General features: G+C 39.9%; 1 protein-coding gene across 3 annotated transcripts in view; it reads left to right on the top strand.

The window, feature by feature from the left end:
• The window catches only part of LOC126485097 (endophilin-B1), a 233,001-nt gene that overhangs the window by 68,565 nt on the left and 139,802 nt on the right, over positions 1-24,634 (top strand). For all 3 annotated transcript variants that reach the window (XM_050108715.1, XM_050108717.1, XM_050108716.1), the window contains exons 3-5: positions 1,850-1,978; positions 2,696-2,858; positions 21,770-21,833. In XM_050108715.1, coding sequence (XP_049964672.1) covers positions 1,850-1,978; positions 2,696-2,858; positions 21,770-21,833 — 356 coding nt within the window. The remainder of the gene's footprint in view (positions 1-1,849; positions 1,979-2,695; positions 2,859-21,769; positions 21,834-24,634) is intronic.

Below are 24,634 nucleotides of genomic sequence, written 5' to 3' on the forward strand. Positions count from 1 at the left end.
CTACATTTTTTATAAATTTCCACTAAATTAGTTTGCTGATTAGCAGAACCTCTACAAAACAAAAACTGGTAACTGGATCTGTCTAGTAATACTGTGTGACTGGGAGTTACAAATTACGCAGTTAGTCACAATGGAGATGTAATATTCCCTGTAGAATAATACTACAGCAAGACTAATGAATTAAAATCCATTTACAAAAGCTTCCTACAACATTTGGCTTAGTATTTATCCACATGTATACTAAGATTTTCAGTAATTCTGTAGTTTGCCCAGTTTTGTCAGTTGCTAAAGGTTTGTCATTTATCAGTGTTATGCTCTTTCATATTGGGACCTATGCCACTTTTCAGCAATTGTACAGAAGTAGGCTATGTAATAGTCAAAATCTAGATCTGTTCCAATAAATGACAGATTTTGCAAGTGATTGCTATCCTCCTTTAAATTTGAATCCTAAGAAACAAGTCTAACTACCTTCTCTGAAAACTATCTATAGCATATAGTTCAGAAGAGCACCCATGGTGTGAAGATATGTAGATATAATGGTGACAAATAGGTCTGACATGTTTGAAAATGTTAACATTAAACCTAGTGTCAGTGATCATGAAGCAGATGTAGCAATAAATATTCACAAAGTACAAATGGCAACTATTACAAGTAGAAAGGTTTAAATGTTTACTAAACTAAGTCAAAATGCCACATTGTCATATCTCGTGAATTAGAAACATGTATCTCAGAGTGTGAGCATGTAGATTAACTGTACCTCAAATCTAGGAGGAGGATGGTTCACAATGGAGGAGCCCACCATGGTTTACGCTGTCTCTAAAGAAACTTACAAAGTAATAGGAACTACTGAATTGAACTACATAGAGATGTGAAAGGAAATGAGACTGGCTGTTAGAAAAGGGGAATGTATGAAGCCTTACATGACTACTGTAGCATAAACCTCCCAAAAAGAAATTCTGGTTGTATGTGAAGGCTGCCAATGACACCACAGAAAGTGTCCAGACCCTCACTAGAGTACAATCCAGGAAATAATCAGTTAAGTCAATTAAAGTAACCTGGCTTGCCTTATCCAAAAAGAACACATAATGTGAAACTGAGTGTGAAGTCGGTGCTGATCTTTCCTTGGACATAAGAAGGATTGTACATGCAGAATTTGTCTGTCAAATCAGAACAATTCTGTTTACAGGTTATGAAAAGGCTGCACAAAAGTTGTGTGTGAAAATGTGTGGCTATGTGGAATTCTGGTAGTGGTTTGTGCGTCATGACAGTGCTCCTGCACACATGGCTCTTGTGATCACCTTCAACAAAGGTGACTACTGTAGTCCACACACCCTGTCAGTCAGATTTAGGTGCCTTGAACTCCTTTGTGTTATATAGGATGAAAAGGCGCTTGAAAGGAAAGTGTTTCGCCAAAGATGATGACGTAAAACACAATGTCACAAATAGTATCAAAGGGGACAAAATTAAATGTGCTTCCAACACTAGAATGAAATTTGGACAAGTGCATTAGTGCTTATGGAGAATACTTTGAAGGATATTATAATTATTTGGAAAAAAGGTAGATTTTTTTTTAATAAATAAATCCCAGTTATTTTTGCCTCCCCCCTTTGTAGATACTTGTAACTAAATAAATGCAGTTTTCCATTTGCCATATTAGTTTTGCCTCAATAAATTGAGGCATCGTAAGTGCCATTATGTAATGGTTTTATTCATGTGTGCGCTTGCTATTCAGTTGGTGAAGCTATTCTTATGCCTAAAACAACTAATAGTTCTTGTCTGAAAAATAAAAACCTTTCCACACTGTTATTCAGTATGTAATTAAAAAAGTGTTTTTTTTTTAATTTTATAGGGAACAGGGTTGAAGACTTCTTGTTTGAAAAAATAGAAAAGAAGAGACCAAATCGGCTGACAAATCTTGAATACTTAGGATTGGATATGATTGAGGCAGGGAATGAATTTGGTCCAGGTACAGCCTATGGTAAGCAAGTGTTCTTTCAGTGAAACTTACATAGAGTTTAGTGGCAATATTATGAAAATGGTAGATTGCTACACACCTTATAGTGGAGATGCATGATTTGCAGACATGCACACCAAAAAACTGTTAGACAAGTAATCTTTCATCCAAAAAAGCTTCCTTGTGAATACACACACACACACACACACACACACACACACACACACACAAATGCATATCTCACACCCAACCAGTCTCTGGCTGTCAAAGCCAGCCAGAGACAATGCTCGTGTGTGTGTGTGTGTGTGTGTGTGTGTGTGTGTGTTTCTGAAGAAAGTCTGTTGGCAAAAAGCTTACTCGTCTGCCAGTCTTTTTCTTGTGCATGTCTGCAACTGTAAATCGCTATATGGTGAGCAATCTGTCTGTTTCATAATATTGTCACTATTCTAGCCTGGATTTTCTGTTGTTACATTGAGTTTACCCTTACTAATATGTAGTCAATTAAGGATAATTAGTTTTTGCATTTCAAAAGGAAACTAATTGATAATGGGCAAAACAGTCTTAATTGTGCAATTGTTTCCCTGAATATGTTATTGCAACTTGTGCAATGTTACAAAACAATGTGTAGTAGTTGTCACATTTTTCAGTGTGTGATTATGAATTAACTTATACTATTAGCTTACAGAGTACTGTCCATTTGTAAGTAATATTAACTGAAACATTTGTTTCATCATCTTCTAGGAAGTGCATTGGTTAAGGTAGGACAGTGTGAACAGAGATTGGGACAGACTGAAAGGGAATTCATTAGTTCAGCTGGACAGTGTTTCATACAACCCCTAAGGAAGTTTCTGGATGGTGAAATGAAAACAATTCTGAAGGAAAGAAGTCTTTTGGAGAGCAAAAGGTAATTTTAATATTTGTATTTTGAGAAATTTGATTGGGGAAGTTATGACACATAAACAGAAAGAATTAACATTAATCTTTACTTCTCACTCTGTCATCACCTCTGCACTGAAACTGTCACAGTGTGTGCCAATGAACTGCACCTCTCCCTAGCTCCAAAAGTTATTTTGTGTGTCTTGTGGCAGCGCTAAAAATTTTGTCTGCAAAAGTTAATTCCTGGGTGGCAATACTCTCATAATCTTTTATAAAAAAGCAACTTGGTTTTCTTTTGCTTTTTTCCTAAGCAAAGATTTTCTTTTATTTTGAGCTGCATAAGAGGTAAAATAATCTGATTGGTAGGCTATCATCCATCTGGTAAATATTATGTTCATATCTTCGACTGCAGTGAAACATCCTAGACAACTGTTGTGAGTCTTGTTACTGTAACATAATAGCAAGTTCGTACTAAAGTTCTCTGTGAAGTTGTTCGCATCACTTTCTGTAAATGAAGGCTAGTACACTGTTGCTTGAAATTGTTACCAAATTTTCTCTCTAGGCCACTCCATGAGTGAAACTTGAGAGCTCAGGAGGTATGTGTTAAATATGATTTGTCAAGGGAACAGGTTTTCATGTGATTTAATGTATTTTTGCAAGAAAAAGAACTGATTGAAAACCCAACTGCCTGTGCAGAACATTCAGTTGAGAGGTAATCTAAAGGTGAACAGAGGTAGAGATGTTGTTGGTTAAAAGTGAGATTGATTAAGGAAAAAGTAAATCTGCTGCAGACCATTGTGCATTAGATATTGGTAGATTGAGGAAGAGGAGATCGCAGTAAAAAATGGTTTTGAAACAGTTTTCTTAGAAAAGAAAAACAAAGTATATATTTCTTGGTCTTTTGGAGTGCATTAAAGATGATTCTTCACTTGGAACATGTTATTACAGGTACTGAAACATTCGTTTTCTGAAGAAATCTATAAAGTGTACCAAAACCAGGTCACACACCACTTTCACTGACTCCTCCCCCCCCCCCCCTCCCTCCCTCCCTCCCATAAGTAAAGAATGGGAAAATTAAAAACCAGATCTATGCTAATATTTTAGATGCCACAGTGCTGCCCATAAGGAAAAAAAAGATTGGAATCATTTTTATTGGAGTGTGTGTGAGAAAAATAATTGTACTAAAGTGGCCACTGTGTCACAAAAAAGTGCACATCTACACTGCACTTGTTAATGAAAATTTGGTAAGTAAATCCATCTGTGCAGTTCTTGCTCAATCTTATTCCAAAGATCAAAATCATTGTGGCATTTTTCTAAGTTGAAGCCTGAAAACACTTAAATGACATTATCTTTGAACAAAACATAATTTTAAAGGAGCTACAAACCATCAACAGAGGATGGTTCCAGTACTATCAGTACTTGTAGTGGAGTATTTGAAGACAGCACACATTGTAATGGGCATGCGTAGTAATCTTGTAAAACATTAGCCTCAATACTATGTTTGCAATTCTTTTACTCAGTTGTTTCCCTTCATTTCTCGCAATACAATTAAATATATAATTTGTAATAAGAGGGCTGCTCAAAAAGTATCAGAATTTTATTTATAAAATCAATCTTTATTCAGATGTAATTGTTTGACATTAGTCACCTTCAGAGTACTCCACTTGAGCTTTTACTAACCTCTCCAAATACTGCTGCCACTGTTGGAAGCATCAGTTGAAAGCTTCTTTTGGTATAGTGTGCAGCTGCCCTGTTGTATTCTGCATAATGTCTTCACTATTCTGAAATCTGGTCTTTCAGTTTAGGGAAAAACCAGAAGTCATTTGGTGCTACGTCAGAAGAGTAGGAGGACTGACAAACCACAGCCATTCTGTGTTTGGCCAAAAAGCTCTGAATTAATTGAGAATAATGAGCAGCTGCATTATTGTGGTGAAGGTGCCAACTGTTCACTGCACGAAGTCTGGCTGCTTCATGACACTAGTACATTCAAGGGCTTACTTGTGATGGACCGTAGCACTAGTGTAAAAAAAAGACACTCGGTATGACTTTCAAATTTCTGTGGACCTTCCTCATGTTTTTGGTCTTGTGGATGGTCGATATTTCCATTGTGATGACCGAACATTGTTTCTGTGTCGTACACGTGAACCCAAGTGTCACCAGTGATCCCTATGTTAAGAAAGTTCAGATAACTGTTTACTGTGTCAAGCATGACCTGTGTGATCTCCAAAGGAAGTTGCTTCTGCTCAGTTGTTTGCAGCTTTGGCACAAATTTTCTAGAGGTCCTCCTGGGGCTCAAATGCTCTTTTAAAATGGGATGAGTGGACATAATATTAATTTTAACCTCGTCCGCAAGATCTCTGATCACGATTCATCTATCGTGCATCACCGAGGTCCTTACGTGATCAATAACAACCAGATTTCTAGATTCACTGATGAGTGACTATCTTTGAAGCCATTGTACCCCTATTTTATCTGTTTGGTACCCATTGCTTTGTCTCCAAACACTTATTGAGTCTTAAGGATTGTTTCAATTTGAGAATCGTCAAACTTGAAACAAAATTTGATGCATTAATGATGTTCCAATTTTTCTGTCATTTTGCCTGCAACACAGAGAAAATTACCACTTACACACATTCACTTGTAAGTGGCTAGGTAACAACTGGTTGTTTCCGCAGTCTTGAAAAAATTAATGTGTGCACTATGTAGGCCTACATACACAGGAAGCTTATGTGCTGCATACCATTGTTGATTTCAGCAATAAAAATGTTGGATATTTTTGAACAGCCCTCATATGTACTGCTGGTCATTAAAACTGTAACAATAGGAAGGATAGCAAATAACATAATTTCACCAATTTTTGGTGTATGTAATAGAGGAGGGATACGTGATCAGATTTGTAGATGACTTAGAGGTGTACAGTTTGTGAAATTTAGTACACATCACTGCCAGCAACAAATGCTCTGACGGACATGGGTACATTATTCTGTGCTTCTTCAGGTTTAGGCCAGAGTTCATCAGTTACAGTGGCTGGTGATTAGTGGCATATTAGTGTATCAGTAACCCATGACCAGCTGTTTTAAATGTGTGGTAAATGCATAAACTTTTGTGGCTTAGGGAGTATTTGCACCTGCTGTGTAGCAATGTAGGTCATGACAATACAGGCAGTGTGTGGTCTTGCATTATGTTAGTTGAATGTCATTGGGTGCAAAATTGTTAGCATGCCCCTCAAAGCTGGTATGCCAAGGGAAGGTGCAACATTGGTCACCATGCTAACAATTCGTGGTGCTCCAGACTCATCATGCTGTTTGTGGATACTGGTTTCCCAGCAAAAATCTCATTTCCTGACTTGAGGTATGTGATAGGGCTGTGTGATTCTGTGTGACTGAGCAAGCAGTATGCCTGTCCTTTCGGACACTGGTCATTTTGGGCTATTGAGATCCTTCATGGCCCTGATGATGGCCCTCATGAAATCACTGATTTCATATTTGCACAACAGTTATGATATGCCAAACAGCATGAGCAGCTCTATCATGGAATAATAAACCACCATACTGCCACTGTCAAATTTGATGAAGAGTATCACATAACTTAGGGAAGGGAGGGCTGCGTTTTTCCCAGTGAGCCCCAACAGCAGTGGTTTGGTATGGGTATGGTGGCTCTTGGTTTCCAGAGCTAGAGACTGGCCATATCAACAGGCCTCATCTGCCCATAAACTCTGAGTATACATCAGAGATGATCACTAGGTATAGCGGTAGATTTTTGTGTGTTTCAGAGAATGGGACTCTTAGCTTCACCACCTGGACTGCAAGAAAGATACAAAAAAAAGAAGAAACCTGCAAACTCAAGGAACACATGTCCTACGTGCTAATCAGGTGAATGTTTGTTGAAGTGAAACAGTATCTAGTGGGCAACTTCTGGGGCAACTGCCACGCCTCACCAATTGTACAAGGCCTGTGGTACTGTATCTGGGTCGACATTTGGATTCCTAGCAGTTCATGGGATCCTCATGGAGCAAAGTAAATTCAGATCTCCTCCTGATGAGAAAAATGTGCAGTCAAGTAGTACATACACCCAACCAACAAAGAGAATTTCGGTGATCAGTCCACCCAAGTAGTAGCCTTAAAATTATAGTAACAGAATATGAGTTTCCCATAATGCTTTCATTGTTATCATGAGAACAAAGTAGACCTTTGAGAAGGTCTCTCCTTTCCATATTCACAAGGCATTGGAGGCTAATGTTGGGTCCTTAAAAAGTGTTAAATGACTTCGTAGTGGAGCACTTGTAGTTGAAAGTGCTGTGTCAAATTAAATATCTAAGCCTTAGGTGACTACCCTGTGGTGGCTGAGTTACATAAAACCCTTAACTTTTGTAAAGGCATAATTATCCGCTATGATATAGTGGAGATGGGCCCCGAGGAGTTACATGAAGAATGGAAAATATGGATGTCGCGGAAGTGCAGAACTGTATGAAGAGTGTCAATGACACATTGGAAAAAACTTCAACATTAGAATAAATGTTCAACACTCTGGAATGACCTGAATATATTTTCCCAGTGCGCATCCGTTTTTAGGTGTTCTCAGTCCAGTGTTATCCTTCAAATCTCAGAGATTTGGCCACACCTCAATGGCATGTAATGGAAGGGCTGTATTTAGAAATTGTGGAGGCTGAGCTCACAAAGCAGGTGATTTCTTGTATGCTTCCTTCAAAATATAACAAGTGCTCATGGGGTCACCCACTATTGAGCAGGGAGTGTGGGGACTTATTAGAGCGAAGAAAGGAAAATTCAGGAATAAATACCCAAATGAATGAACTGTAGACCAGGGCTCTCTCCAACGTTACCCCTGACCTCTTGGGTAAATTACCTCTGCCAAGGAAGGAGGACAGGGACAACCACCGCTAATCAATAGCGCCACAGGGACTTTTGAGTTGCTGTGAACTGAAATGGATACTGATCGCATTTGAAAGAATTGCAGCTTCTGGCCCAGGGGAGGCCTTTCTGTATCTACTTGCAAGAGATTCATTTTAAAGCCACTGATACACCTGTATTAAGGAGCTACCACCCCTACTGTAAGGACGATGTTACTGGAGAAAGATCTAGGGGTTGAGTGGCTGTTTTCGTCGATGCCAGATGCCATTCCTGTCCTGGCCATCTTACTGTGGCCGTACTAGCAGTTGCAGTGGAAGTTCTCACTCTAGTTAAAATCAAAATACATTCTTTAAATCCTCCATCGCATGATCTGTTGGGTGCAGATGCACAGACAGAACTCTTCTGGGGACTCGCCTGCCCATTCCTCCTCATGGGTGACTTTAATGCTTTTGGGCACAGCTATCGTATGCTCTGGAGGTCAAATTATCAAGCCCTTTGTCCACCTGAAGAATATCTGCTCTATGAATTCTGGTCAGATGACACATTTCTCCACAGCTACAAGGTTATCTTTAGCCATTGACCTTTATTTTTGTTCCCCAGCTGTTGCAGAGTTAGTTCAGTAAGAAGTGGCCACAGATCCTGTGTGGATTCATCTACTGAAATAGGCAGTGAAAAACAGGAGACCTCGAAAATGGATAGTTTAAAGGGAAAATTGGTGAGATAAAGTCAGCAGGCCATATTTGAACAGGATTGTCCCCAGGAGGTGGTGGAGATTATCACTTTGGGATCCAATGAGCCGACACCAATTCCATTCCCCCGTCTAGCAAGCACCTCACACGATGCCTGTCCCTTGAAATGATGAATGTCACTCAGCAGTCAGTCAGGATGCAGGTATGAGAAGATACATACACTATCAAACTACAGAAAATCTTTGTGCCTTTAGATCAGTGAGAGCACAGACAAGTGATAAAAGAACAGAAGAGGAAATCATGGATGGAATTGGCAACTTCCATTAATCGGCAAATTTCCTTTGCACATATTTAGGACTCAATAAAGTGAATTAGACTAGGGCAATGCACGTCCCCTTATGGTCTTGTTGAGAAATGGGGTATTGGTGGAGATGCTGAAAGGTATGCCTCAGTTTATAGGTGAGCAGTTTTTATTGTCACTGTGTCATCCATAAAAACTCCTGCAGTCCAGATGTGGAGATAAGGAGGCTCCATTTCTTGGATACATTCTTCCATTCTCCATTTGGGAATTGGAATCAGTTCTGTCCATAACCAGAGACACTGCTCCAGGACCTGATCAGATTCACTATGCCATACTCTGTCATCTGTGCCCTGAAGCCAGATGCAAGCTCCTATCTTGTTTCAGTAAAATCTGGTTTGGTGGATAGTACTCAAAGGCGAGGGAGGAGGCAATATTAATTCCATTATTGAAACCAAGCAAGGATCATACTGACCCTAACAGTTGCCGAAGCGTAGCCTTTACTGTGCCGCTTCCATTGCAGTTTGTGTTGCTACCAGTCAATCCTTGACAACTTACTTTTACTGGAGAGGATGATATAGGATTCCTTCTTACACCAAAACCACGTGGTTGGTGTGTTTTTTGCCATGAAAAAGTGTACATCATCACTAGGAAATAAAACATTCTTTGCCAACTTCATGAATGGGAACTACGTGGATGTCTGCCACTTATTATCTAATCCTTTCTTGAGGACTGATCCTTTTGATATTGTTTTGGTGATGCCTTGCCTGACTGTAGCGGTTGCCAAGGCCGTGTACTCAGTGTCACATTATGTGCAGTCACCCCTACAGTCAAGAACCCTGTTAAATGTTTCTTTATATGGATGACTTTGCAGTTTTCTATACTTCCTCCAATCATACAATGGCAATGAGACAACTACAGCTGACAATCAGAAAGCTGGAAGCTTGGGCCAGTAAAACTGGTTACATGTTCTCATCCTAAAAGCATGTTTTTCAATTTTAACCAAGCTGATGGAAATTTTAACCAACCACAGTTCACAATGGGGGAAAATATTTTACATTGTAAGGACAGTGTGCATTTTTTGGGTCTACTATTTGGCTCAAAACTAACCTGGCTTCTGCACCTGAAAGACCTTTAAATAAAGGGCTTCAAATCATTGAATAGTTTGAAATGCTTCAACAGTATAAGTGCTGCTGACTGTGTATCAGTGGAAAACTTTGAATACACAGCCAATTGTGGAACAATCTGCCATCTTGGCATGTTCAGAATCCCAAAGTGACTTTAAGGTTGACGCAGTATGAGAAAACTTGTACTCCAGATTACAATTTTAAAACTGTTTTGTACAATTTTAAATTCATACCACAGTTTTTTCATTGTTTATACAAATGGATCCGAGCAAGAGAACACCCGTGGTTGTTCAGCTGTTGTCCCTGATAGGGTTTCGAAAGTGCGTGTTCTGGAACCATTTACAAATTGTGACATGGACTTTTGACATTCCATTCATCACAGCACAAAGTTTCTCGTCTGTTCTGACTTGCTCCATGGGCTACAAATGGTCTACCACACACATCCCATAGACCAGTGTTTTTCAACATTTTTCAATACGCAACCCTTTTCCAAGTAAAAATATTCTGGTGACCCCAGAACCATAATAAAAATATGATAAAAAGTACCACATCTGAACTTGAGTGAACTTCCAAGGTTTTGTCACAGAACCTTGTCACTTCCGTGTGACATTTATACCACAGCAGATGATCATCATAAAACATATGTTACCAGCCATGCTGCAACTGCTTTCTCCTGCAACCGCGACCCCATGAGTAAGACTTTGCGACCCACCAGGAGGTCACGACCCACAGGTTGAAAAACACTGCCCTAGACCATTTGGTTCAGCTCATCCATGACTACTTGCTTGCCTCCAACACTGTGGCAAGGAAGTTATCTTTTGTTAGGAACCTGTATACATAGGGATACAGGACAACGACGTAGATGACAAAGCAGCAAAGGAAGCATGTCGGGATGGTATTGTACGTCAATGTGCCATCCCCTTGCACATCATCTCATTAGCCCATCATAATCTCATTATCTGACAAACAAATCGTGCTCAGTGGGAAACTGAATGCTTGGAGGTAACAGAAAACAATCTGTGGTCACTCAGATAGACCACACAGGCATGTCAGACGACATGCAGACCACGCTGATGGAAAGAAGTGCTACTGTGTTTGTTTGCATGGTCATCTTCCGCAGCAGCTGTTTAAATCTGTTTCTGTAGGTTATCTGTCTTAAGATGACTGCAGTTTAATTAAAAAGAATTTGGTACACGGTACACATACTAAACACAGTACCATTAGAAACACAGTTACAAAGAAGAAATAAATACCATAATACAAATAACCACAAACAGTGGATCTTAGTAACAAAACTGAACAAGAAAATCAAGAAACAGAAAAGAACAAACACCCCACGGTCACCAATACAAGGACAAATTTACACACAAATAGCTGCACAAAATACGAGAATAGAAACAGCACAAAGTATGCAAGAAACAGGAAGTAAAAGATAGTACACAATGACAGACAACCACAAATACACACACTGAATATCCAATGTTTTCAAAAAACAAGACATAAAAGTAGCACCCCTCCAGGGCCTCATGGTCCTTTAAGTATGTGTGTGGCGAACACGGGGCCCTGAGCTATTGCAACCTTCCTTCCCTTCTTTCCCGGGCTGCATTTCCTTGCCCTTCCCCTCCTTTCCGATCATTGCTCCTTCCCCATTTCCCGCTCCTCTCCCTCTCTTGGTGTCCTTGTTTATGTTGGCCCCACTATCCTCCTGGTTATGTTGGATTTGCAATTTGGTTTTGTTGTGTAATTACCTCATCCTTTTGGCATTCTGTGGTCCCACTCTGGGGTTTGACCTCCATTACTAAATTTCTGTTCCGTAGTGTGAGTCATTTGGGAAGAGCACCTTACCTAGTGTCTCCTACATGTGCCCTCCTAGTTCCTTCAACTTTTTCCTTCATGTCGTTGTCCAATGCTAGGGTGCATAGCCAGCACAGTAGCCAGTCTATGTGGTGGGATTGCTATGTACCCTGTTGGTTGAGCCCCCCTGAAAACACAGGGATCACACTTCTGATACCTGATCTGTGACCACCTCATGTAAGCCTAGGAGTGGTTGCTTGTCATCCTGGAGCATCGGAACTCCCGGCAATGGCCACCGTGCCAGACGGCCCTTGCTGTGGCTGGGTGGCACCCCTGGGCAGTGGGTGGTAACAGGGTAGACGTTATGCAGATGAAACACATACAGGTCCAGAACTCGGGCTGTTCTTCTACGGCCATCCCTTTGCATGGAAATTATTCTTTTAGTGCTACTTCTTCTGGCCCTTCGGCCTTCCCTTCCATGGCTACCCCCTGGGAGGGGGTCAGGCTCATCGGCTAGAGGCAAAACCTTTTCCCTGCTATCTGGTTTGCACCAGGACTGATGGGGGATACTTTCACCAGTACCAAACCTTCATTTTTTGTGGAACACATTGAAGACAAGTTTGGCGAAGTGGACTCTTGAGTAAGATGAGGTCGGGTTCGTTGTTGATCAAAACTGCTTCAGCTGCCCAGTCTGTGGCCCTTCTTGCCTGTAACCATCTTGGCAGAATTCCTGTGTCCAATACCCCCTCACCAGTCTTTAAATGTGGTTCAAGGTGTAATTTTTCACAGGGACCTCATCCTTCAAACTGATGAGCAACTTCAGGACAGTCTCAGACGGTGGGGTGTTCACTTTGTTCAGAGTGTTCAGAAGGGTCCGAAGGAAAATTGCATTGATACTGGTGCCTTTATCCTGGCCTTTGAAGGGATACCCTCCCTGAGGAGGTCAAGATTATGGTTTATTGATGCGACATGAATCCATACATCCCACCACCTATAATATGTTTTAATTGTTTGCGTTTTGGACGCATGTCTTCCCATTGTTTGCAGGCCTCTCTCTGTGGTGACTGTGGACATCCACTCCATGAGGGGAGTTCCTGTGTTCCCCCTCCTGTGTGTGTTAATTGTCATGACAATCATTCTCCATCTTCACCGGATTGCCCAGTTTATAAGAAGGAAACGAAGATACAGGAGTATAAATCCCTTGATCGTCTAACCTACACTGAGGCTCTTAAGAAGTATGCACATCTTCGTCCTGTGTCCATGACGTCTAGCTATGCTTTAGTTACATCTTCACCCCTTCCTCACTCCAGTCCCGAACCCCTCTACCCCCCCCCCCCCCCCCCAATCCACTGCGGCTCCCACACCCTCCCTTCCGGGCACCACTCCCCATCCCCAGCAGAAGTGTCCCACTTCTCCGACGTCTGGCGGTCAAGAGCGCCCTTCCCAGGATCCCCCTACCTGTTTTTCATAGATGTTGCCCCCTCCTTGTCGGTGATGGGTGGTGACCCGGCTGCATGACTGGCTTTAGCCTGTTCAACCCCCATTTGAATCATTGTTCTGTGGTTATCCAATGGAATTGCAATGGATATTACCTCACCTTCCAGAGTTGGCATCCCTTATTTCGTTTTACTCTCCGGCTTGTGTGGTTCTACAGGAATCTCATTTTACTGATGATCACTCACCAATCCTATGTGGGTTCCGTCTTTTCTGTCGAAATTGGGTCAGCCCCCTGCGGGCCTGTGGTGGCGCTCGTACGATGGTCCGTACAGACATTGCTAGCACGTGGCTTCCTCTTCAAACTACATTGGAAGCAGTTGCTGTTAGGGTCCACTTGGACTCTGAGGTCACGGTTTGCAATCTTTATCTCCCTCCTGACAGGGCTCTTGCACCTGCTGCTTCAATGCCCTTCTTCAGCAACTTCCTCCTCCCTTCCTCCTTAAACCTTAAAACTGAGAATAAAAACCACTTTCATGGAGAAAACTGAGAACCAGTTCGACCATCCAGTCTCTCCCACTGTAAGCTGTGTTTGGAGATTCCGGACTCCCCTCCCTGGCCAAGATCCTCTTTTCTTTCCCTTTTACTCTGTTTTTATCACTTTTTAGAATTGGTTAGTCTCCTTTTACAATATGCACTTCTTCATTCTAGTGGTTCAACGCTTTTGAATAGTGGGTGGTCTTGACTGTACTGCAACAGAGGTGGTATATTTCCTGCTCTAGCATAGCCTTGGGGTTGGTCACCTGCTGACTTCCCTCATTTTGTTTTCACCATTGACAACACGACTGCTTTTTACATTTTTTAGCCTTTTACCTTTTATTGTTTTGACTTTTCTGAAATGTCAATCTGTCTGTATGGACCGCATTTGAAACGAGGGCCTGATGACCTTGCTGTTTGGTCCCTTTAACCCCAATCAACCAACCAAAAGCAGCACACCAAACAAACGTTTAATTCAGAAATGCTTCCCAAAAAAAGGATAAACAACAACAAAAACACCTTCTACCTTACAGAAAACTGACATATCCAAAAAACCATAACAGAAAAGAAACAACTCATAAAGGATCAGACGAACTTGGCAAACCACACACTCTTTAAACTGATTGACAACTTTATATAACATTAAATGTACACATATAACCACAAGCTTCATTTACCAGTACCATCTCCTCCCAGATTCTGTCATGTAATCACCATCCAAGCCCATCCTTGCCCTTCCTCCCCCCACCCCTACAAAAAAGTCAACCCATCCACACTCGTCTGTCTCTGCGCGTGCGCAGAATAACCGCAGAAGATCCTTTATAAACAAAACTGAAATGCATCTGGTGTAATTATTTTTTAATTAAATTGCACCGCCCCCCCCCCCCCCCCCCCACACACACACACACACACAAAATAGTTTCACAGATTGGGAACACTAACAATGTGAATGAAAGCAAATGAACAGATATAAACACTATAGCAGTGCAGTATAAAAAACATTTTAAGAAAGTGAAATGTAAATAATGCAGCGCGGGAAATACCGCAGAATGGCAAAAGCTGCGAAGTTCAAATGTGAAATTAAGTCTTTCGATGCCAACCTCTGCTAGCAAGGAGGGAAGGAGCAGAATATGTAAAGAAACACAATAAGTAAATTGCAGACCAACTTTATAAAGAAAATGCTGTTTTTAGCCTAAAATAATCAAAAATTTTCAAACATATGTATCCTGTTTGCAGAATAACCACAGAAGATGCTTTATAAACAAAAGTGAAATGCATCTGGTGTAATTCTTTTTAATTAAATTGCATTCAGCTCAAGACCAATAACCTATAGTAACGGAAGTGCTACTCATCAGACTGCACATTGGACATAACCGTTTAACACATGGTTTCTCCCTCTGGCAGGAATATCTGCCACTCTAAAGTTTTTGTAGTGTGCCAGTTTCAGTTCAGTATATTTTGGCTTTGTGTGCCTTATATACTGGCATCAGAGCAGCCCTTAACATGATTGCAGATCTGCCCACCATCCATGCTGATACTGACACCAGCATTAAATGGGCTCTGAAATTTTGTGAACTGTCAGTCCTCATCCCTAAGGTGCTGGGGAGGGGAGGTGGACTTTAATGTTTTTACAACTGCTCTGCATGCTGCCGATGACCATGATGTTAAGTGCCCCACATCCTAAATAATAATAATAATAATAATAATAATAATTGAAAAATACATCCAACTGGCTGAGGAAGTCAAGGACATGTGGCATCAGGATAAAGTCGACATTATCCCAATTATACTATCAACTACAGGAGTCATACCTCACAATATCCACCAGTACATCAATGCAATACAGCTACATCCAAACATATATATACAACTACAAAAATCTGTAATTATTGATACATGTTCAATTACCCGAAAGTTCCTAAATGCAATATAACATATACCATACAGTTACAAGGAAGTCACGCTTGACCGAGGTCCGCGTCACGTTCCATTTTTAACCAGACTTAAGTCTGAGAAAAAAAAGTCAATAATAATAATAAATGCTTCCTGCAACCACTCTAGAAGGAAAACAGACAGAGGATGAGATGGTCAGATGAAGTTAACCGACACCTCATGTTCTGTTATTATCAAGCAACAAACTTAGGAACCAACACAACTGGATACAGACCACAAGTATACACACAATTTATTACCAGATATCCAAAATTAAAATTTTTAACAGAACGACTAGCTGATCAGATCCGTGTAATAATCAAAAATAACAGGATACCCCAGTCAGAATTAGAAAACATCAAACAACAAGTACAACAAATACTGGAACAAGATAATGTGCAATCAGAAGAAGAAGAAAATACAGTAATGGACTCAAACATTCCAGAGCAAACAAACAAAGAACACCACGCATCAATTAAACAATCAGAGGAAAACGACATCTTAAGACAGCCACCAGAACAAGCACAAACAGAACATGAAGTGACACACATGTTAGATATAGAAGAAAAATTTCAGCCAACATATATAGAATACAAAGACACAAATACAGACATTAGACCATTCTTGCATAGACCACCAAATAACCCACAAGTCGAAACAACAACAATCAACACAATCATACACAACAAAATAAATGAAAATACAACTATGGAAGAGTTACAACTACTGGTCTATATAGGAGCACTCACTACACTAAATATACACACTAGGCAGAGATCAGAACAAACCAACACACAGAAGAAACCCACAAAACCAGCATGGCAACACAGGCTACAGATCAGAATAGAAAAACTGAGAAAAGACATCGAACAGCTAACACAATTTATAAGAAATGAAATATCAGACAAAAAACTAAAAAGGTTAGGTAAAATCTCACAACAAGAAGCGATAGAGCAATTAGATGAAAAGAAGCAGAAATTACAAGCATTGGCCAAATGACTTAGAAGATACAAAAAAAGTGAAAATAGAAGGAAACAAAACCAAACATTCAACACAAACCAAAAGAAATTTTATCAGACAATAGATAACACACACATTAAAATAGACAACCCACCAAACATAACAGACATGGAACACTTCTGGAGCAACATATGGTCAAACCCGGTACAACATAACAGGCATGAACGGTGGATACAAGCAGAAACACACACACAAGAAGATACCACAAATGCCTAAAGTGATAATTTTGCAACATGAAGTCACTCGAGCAATTAGTTCTACGCACAATTGGGAAGCCCCTGGAAAAGATAAAATAGCAAATTTCTGGCTAAAATAGTTCACCTCAACACATTCACATCTAACTAAATTATTTAACAGTTACATTGCAGACCCATACACATTCCCTGATTCACTTACACATGGAATAACTTATCTGAAACCTAAAGATCAAGCAGACACAGCAAACCCAGCAAAATATCGCCCCATAACATGCCTACCAACAATATACAAAATATTAACTTCAGTCATTACACAGAAATTAATGACACATACAACACAGAACAAAATTATAAATGAAGAACAAAAAGGCTGTTGCAAAGGAGCACGAGGATGTAAAGAGCAACTGATAATCGATGCAGAGGTGACATATCAAGCTAAAACTAAACAAAGGTCGCTACACTATGCATACATTGATTACCGAAAAGCTTTTGATAGGTACCCCACTCATGGTTACTACAAATATTGGAAATATACAAAGTAGATCCTAAATTGATACAGTTCCTAAACATAGTAATGAAAAGTTAGAAAACCACACTTAATATCCAAACAAATTTAAATAATAGCACATCACAGACAATACAGATTAAGCATGGAATATACCAAGGAGACTCATTAAGTCCTTTCTGGTTCTGCCTTGCTCTGAACCCACTATCCAACATGCTAAATAATACAAATTATGGATACAATATTACTGGAACATACCAACACAAAATCACACATTTGCTATACATGTATGATCTAAAACTACTGGCAGCAACAAATCAACAACTCAACCAATTACTAAAGATAACAGAAGTATTCAGCAATGATATAAAAATGGCTTTTGGAACAGACAAATGTAAGAAAAATAGCATAGTCAAGGGAAAACACACTAAACAAGATGATTACATATTGGATAACCACAGCAACTGCATAGAAGCGATGGAAAAAACATATGCCTATAAATATCTAGGATAGACAAAAAATAGGAATAGATAATACAAATATTAAAGAAGAACTAAAAGAAAAATATAGACAAAGACTAACAAAAATACTGAAAACTGAATTGACAGCAAGAAACAAGACAAAAGCTATAAATACGTATGCTATACCAATATTGACCTACTCATTTGGAGTAGTGAAATGGAGTGACACAGATCTAGAAGCACTCAATACACTTACACGATCACAATGCCACAAATATAGAATACATCACATGCATTCAGCAACAGAAAGATTCACATTAAGGCGAAAGGAGGGAGGAAGGGGATTTATCGACATAAAAAACCTACATTATGGACGGGTAGACAATTCAAGATAAGTCTTTATAGAACGAGCAGAAACTAGCAAAATACACAAAGCAATCACTCATGTGAATACGTCGGCTGCACCACTGCAATTTCATAACCACTTCTACAACCCTTTAGATCACATAACATCAACAGATACGAAGAAAGTAAATTGGAAAAAGAAAACAATACATGGCAAGCACCCGTATCATCTAACACAGTCACGCATCGATCAAGACGCATCCAACACATGGCTAAGAAAAGGCAATATATACAGTGAGATGGAAGGATTCACGATTGCAATACAGGATCAAACAATAAACACCAGATATTACAGCAAGCATATTATTAAAGATCCCAATACCACAACAGATAAATGCCGACTTTACAAACAACAAGTAGCAACAGTAGATCACATCACAAGCGGATGTACAATACTAGCAAATACTGAATACCCCAGAAGACATGACAATGTAGCAAAAATAATACATCAACAACTTGCCATACAACATAAACTAATAAAACAACACGTCCCCACATACAAGCATGCACCACAAAATGTACTGGAGAATGATGAATACAAATTATACTGGAACAGAACTATTATAACTGATAAAACAACACCGCATAACAAATCTGACATCATACTCACCAATAAAAAGAAGAAGTTTAACACAACTAATCGAAATATCCATACCCAATACAACAAATATACAGAAGAAAACAGGAGAAAAAATTGAAAAATACATCCAACTGGCTGAGGAAGTCTGACATGTGGCATCAGGATAAAGTTGACATCATGCCAATTATACTATCAACTACAGGAGTCACCACACAATATCCACCAGTACATCAACGCAATACAGCTACATCCAAACGTATATATACAACTACAGAAATCTGTAATTATTGATACATGTTCAATTACCCGAAAGTTCCTAAATGCAATGTAACATATACCACACAGTTAAAAGGAAGTCACGCTTGATCAAGGTCTGCGTAACTTTCTATTTTTAACCAGACTAACGTCTGAGACAGGAAAGAGGAATAGTAATAATAATAATAATAATAATAATAATAATAATAATAATAATAATAATAACTACCACCATCACTCACTCACTCACTCACTCACTCTCTCTCAACCACTCACTCCATCCCCTTTCCCTGCTGAACTGTATAAAAAGGGTAGTGTAAAGGAGATAAAGGAGATTTCAGAAATGCTGTAGCATTTGTTCTCTGAACACCTCAAACAAATAGCTTGGGTTGTTATTGAGGAACAATGAAGAAGAAACATATTTTGCATCGCATTTTTGACCTCATATATGTAACTTACCCTCGTGTCCCATTATTCTGCCTTTAATTTGGTTAGTCTTAGATAAATGAGACATACTGAAATACTAGATAAAATAGGTCCTACTTCTTAATAAAAAATCCCAAGTTTTTGATTGTTTTAATTCTTTCGGTGAATTTTTTCAGTGCGGTTTTAAAATTCATAAACACAATGGAAAGCTTTGATGTCTCCATTTGCAGCAGAAATATATTGTTTTCTTGTCTTTGCTGCTGTATTTCCATCTGTAATAAGAGGAAACCCACTATCACCACCACCACCACCAATGTTTTCCTGTGTATGAAAGTTCAATTGATATACTTTAAATAGTGACAACAGTGTAGTTAGCATGTAGGAAATCTCGCACTAGATATTCCAGTGTTTGCCATGATAAAGCAGTAGTCAGTTTTGTTGTTATTACGATCTGGTTTGTCAGATCCATTTCCTTAATCTGCTAGAATGAAACATGCTCTTCAAAAGTAGATGGTGACGGATTCCATAACCTCTGTCCATGCCTGGTAGGACAGTGCAAAGTATTAAAAATTGACACTTTAAAGATGGCAGTGTCTTTTCCATCTTCCATCAGACTCAATGCCTTCTGTGCAATAGCTTTTGTGTAATAAGTTTTGAAGATGCAGATAACTCCTAAATCCAAGGGCTGCCATTTGCTTGTTCAGTTTGGTGGCAGGTACTCTAACTGCACTGAATGTCCAGGGCAAGAATCTACAGACACAAAAAATTTCCTGTTATAGGTTCCTTGCATCAGGGCTATGCATTTGCTTATGTAATAGTTGTGATGATGTCATCCACACTTTGTTATTGGCACTTTAGTTCGTGGGAAACATTTTTTAATAGTTTCATATGATGTGGGGTTTTGATTCACCAATCACAAATAGTTTAATTTTTTGAGGACTATCAGCATTTGTGCTGGGCATTACTGTAAGGCAGACTTGACTGTTTCTCCTTCCATTGAAATTTTCACCTTAAAGACAAGTGTTTTGTTTGGAAGGATGGTGAAAGAGAAAAATTTAGTGTGTCTTGAAGATGTCCTTCAGTTTATAGCACTGTATAAGGTTGTGTAATGTACCACTCTGCCATTCACCAACAGTTTTTATGTTTGCATTGTTTCCTTTGCCACATTCAGTTCTGTACACCACATTATACTGCTTCTTAAACCTATCAATACAGCCTTTAGATGTAGAGAAGTCCTAGATTTAAAGTATATTGGCCACCCTCAGTGCCTTTTCACTAAACATCATGGTGTTCATGGACATGTTTTTTTTTTTAATTTAGTCCACGGTTACTTGCACTTTCCAAAATATTTTTGATGGTGGTATTCAACGTAGAAATGGGATATCTAAACTGTGTGCTAATTTAATTCATGTTCTGCAGTGCACTTTCTCTTCCAAGAATTCTTACTTTCTTTTTTATCTAAAGGGTTTTCATGCCTCCTCTTGTAATATTCTCTAGCTTAAAATTTTGACACAAAACAGTAAACTTATACTTGACAGAAACAGCTAACATTTCAGTCTCTTGTGCAAGGCTATGAACAGTGCTACATGGTCAACATAGTTAACTGTTGGCACAGTGCTTGAAGGGAGTAGTTGTGTTGACTTAAATCAACGCACTTCAGTCTGTAGTGACAACTTTGTCAGAATCGCCGAAGTAGTCATCCGTAGCTATCGAACAACAAATACATATACAAATGAAAAGTGAAACTATATTGCCTGGTTTCCATACCATAATCAATATTATCTTCTTCAAAGTCAAGGGGTATTGTCTTTTAAACCACATCTGATTGAAACAAGATAAGAGCTTGTTTTTTGGCGTCGGGGCACAGTGTTGCATTTATAGTTATTAACTTGGGGACTGTGAACATAATACTTTCCTGAAAATTTTATTTTGAGGGTTCTACTTGTTCACACTGCTACATTAGTATGTTCCTTTGTTGTGTAAGCATCTCTTCTTGAAAGAAATTTATTTTTCATAAGAGTTCTCTGTTATAAAACACTTGGACTTCTGTAAGAATTCCTGCAGAGAAGAGAAAGCGAGAGTAATTTTTAAGATGTTGCAGATTTGATTTTTAAATAAAGTATCTTGGGCATCTACACATCAATTGTTCATATATAATCTTTTTCCCTACATTTACTTTAGTATAAATTTTGGAACTACTAAATTTACAAATTTTGTGAGCATATGAAGGGGGACCCCAATTGATTAGTTTTTTAGTTGTTTCATCTCTTAATGGAAGTAGCATAAAATGCTGCATCTATTTCCCTCCCATCCAACAATGATATTGGAATTTGTCTTTTGATACTGGGTATATTATTGTAACACTTGATCTGATTTGCATAAATGAGGCCACTCTTCAAATTCTATTTCAGGTTGGATTTGGATGCTTGTAAAAACCGGCTACGTAAGGCAAGAAGTATGCATTCGCAGCAGAATGTAAGTAACACTCTGTGTTTGGTAATTTTTTTATTTTTTTTTATTTATTTATTTTTTTTTTTTTTTTTGTATCTTTAAGAAAAACCAAAGAAAAACTTCCCATATTAGATGACAATAGACATCCAAATGAGCAGCAAAGGGGGATAGAATTAAATGCTTAACAAAACAGAGGCATCTCCACATAGTAATAAAGAGGAAAGACTAGAACAATTGAAGTAATCAAGAATTAAATTTAAAAAGTAATTGAGGAGCCTGAATTTGGAGACAAGCAAGTGCGGATTAATCAGTGACAAAGTGCAAGCAACACACAAGATGTGAAAAGTGACAGAGGGCTCACAAAAAGAAGCAAATAGAGGAGAAGGAAAGAATGAAAGAAAAGGCATGAAATAATGAGTAATGATATATGAGCAAATGTGAAAGGTTTTGTAGTTGATGACGCAAGTGGGAAGTAGAAAAGAAAATTGCCAAGTGGAGGGGGGGGGGGGGGTCATAGTGAAACACCACACAAATGACTTCCTTTGTTTGGCTCTGTTTGTCTTGAAAATGGCATTGACACACAAACAAAACTAATTGTACAGTATGGTGAAAATCACAGATCTCTTCCCAAATATACAGCACTTCCATATTGTGAACACAAGTGCAAATGACAAGTAGCAACAAAATTGCAAAGACCATGCTTATTCCGGTCCAAGATGTTGGAACTGGCTGTCTTGGGTGCATGAGGAGTGCTTACTTGTGTATGTAAAAGGTGTGTGTGTGTGTGTGTGTGTGTGTGTGTGTGTGTGTGTGTGTGTGTGTGTGTGTGTGTGTGTGTGTGTGTGTCTTTCTAATAAAGATCGTTGCCAAAAGCTTTATGTACATGTCTTTTAATTGTGCCTGTCTGCTTCTTGATGTGTCTGTTTTACAAAAGGTTTGGAAGGAGCTCTGCTCAACCTTCAGGGGACTAAAAAGCTGCTGGACTATAAAAGCTGTGAAAGGCTGGCACAAGGCTAGGTAAAAGAAGTTTGTTTATTTAGCAGCAGAAGCATCAGCCATTATTTTGTGGATTAGATAGGTTGATGTATCCCCCCTCCCCAAGGGGCTTGCAATTCTTTCGTGAGTTCGTGCATGGTGGCCAAGGATCCTCGAGCTGTTGCAGCTCGTTCTTTCTTCCCGGCCAGCATTTCCTTCCCTGTGCCTCTTCCTCCCTGTCCTCACTCCTTCCCTGCGGTCCTCTCCGTTCCCTCTATTATTTATGTCGACCTTGTGATCCACTTGGTTTCCTGTATTCCTTGCTGTTTCATTCCCCTTGCCTTTTCTCTTTCATGCTTCAATTTTGGCATCCCTTTGGCGTTTGACTTCTACTTCTGAGTATTCTCTCTGTAGTATGAGCCATTTGGGAAGAATTCCCTCCCTAGCACTGATGTTGTGGATACCTCCCCCCCCCCCCCCCCCCCCCCCCCCTCTTCCTTCCTCTCTTCCTTGCATGGCATAGCCCCTATCTTCTCTCTCTGCCCTGCTAGATCACTAGCACACGTACCTAGTGCATGTGGTGGGGCTGTTACGTACCCATCTGGCTGAGCCCCTGAGAACAGAGGTCACACTTATGATACCTGAACTACAGCCTCCCCAATTGTGCCTAAGAGTGGTTGCTTGTCACTCCGGAGCATCAGAACTGACAGCAATGGCCACTGTGCCAGAGAGGCCATGTTGTGGCAGGGTGGCGCCCGGGGAGAGAAACCCTGATCGGTGTGGGTGGTATCAGTGTGGATGCTTTGCACATGAAACACACGAAACTCCAAAAATCTGGCTGTTTTTCTACAGTCATTTTTTTGGTTTGCAACAGATTGCTTATGACCTTACGATTTCCCTTCCCTGGTTGCTTCCTGGGAGGAAGGCCAGGCTCAACAGCTTGGGGTGAAACACGTTCCCCGCCACCTGGTCTGTACTAGGACAGCCAGGGATACGTTCACAGCCACAAAGCTGTTATTTTTTGTGCAAAACATCAGATAAGTTTGGCGAAGTACTCTCTCAGTAAGATGTGATCAGGTTCCCTGATAATCGAAACTTCTTCTGCCACCCAATCTGCAGCTCTTCATACTTATCATGGTCACATCCTGATGTCCAGCACACCTCAGCAGTCTTTGAATATCACTCAGGGAGATATTTTTCGATGGAACCTCACCCTTCAAACTGATGAACTCTGGGCCAATCTGGAATGACAGGGTGCTTTTATTCTGACTTTTGAGGGAGATAACCTCCCAGAGGAGGTCAAGGTTATGTGTTATCACTGTGATGTGAAGCCGTACATCCCATCACCCATGAAGTGCTTTTGATGATCGCTTTTTGGGTACATCTTCCTGGTGTACAGCAGACCATCTCTATGGCAACTGTGGACACCCACGACATGAGGGAACACCTGTTTTTCACCATCCCTGTCTGTTAATTTCCATGACCATCATTCTCCATGCTGACTAACTTGTCTGGCTTATAAGAAAGAAAGAAAAGAAGATAAAAGACCCTAACTCTTATGATCATTTATCTTACTTTGAGGATCGTTAGAAATTTGACAGATTTCATCTTGTGTCAATGACTTCTACCTTCGTCTCAGTTATGTACTTACCCTCTCCTCACTCTTCCTCATTCCAGCCCCATCCTCCTCTCCTCTCACCCTCCCCTGCAGTTCTCTCACTCTTCCCCCCAGGTGCCACTCCCCCTGCCCAGCAGTAGTAGTGTCCCCCTTCTTGGATGCCTGCCGGTGATTGGGCTCCTCCTGGGATCCTTCCTCCCAGTGTCTCAGACCAGAGGCCTGCTAATACAAT

This window comes from Schistocerca serialis, chromosome 6 (genome assembly GCF_023864345.2).
Source record: "Schistocerca serialis cubense isolate TAMUIC-IGC-003099 chromosome 6, iqSchSeri2.2, whole genome shotgun sequence".
NCBI lineage: Eukaryota > Metazoa > Arthropoda > Insecta > Orthoptera > Acrididae > Schistocerca > Schistocerca serialis.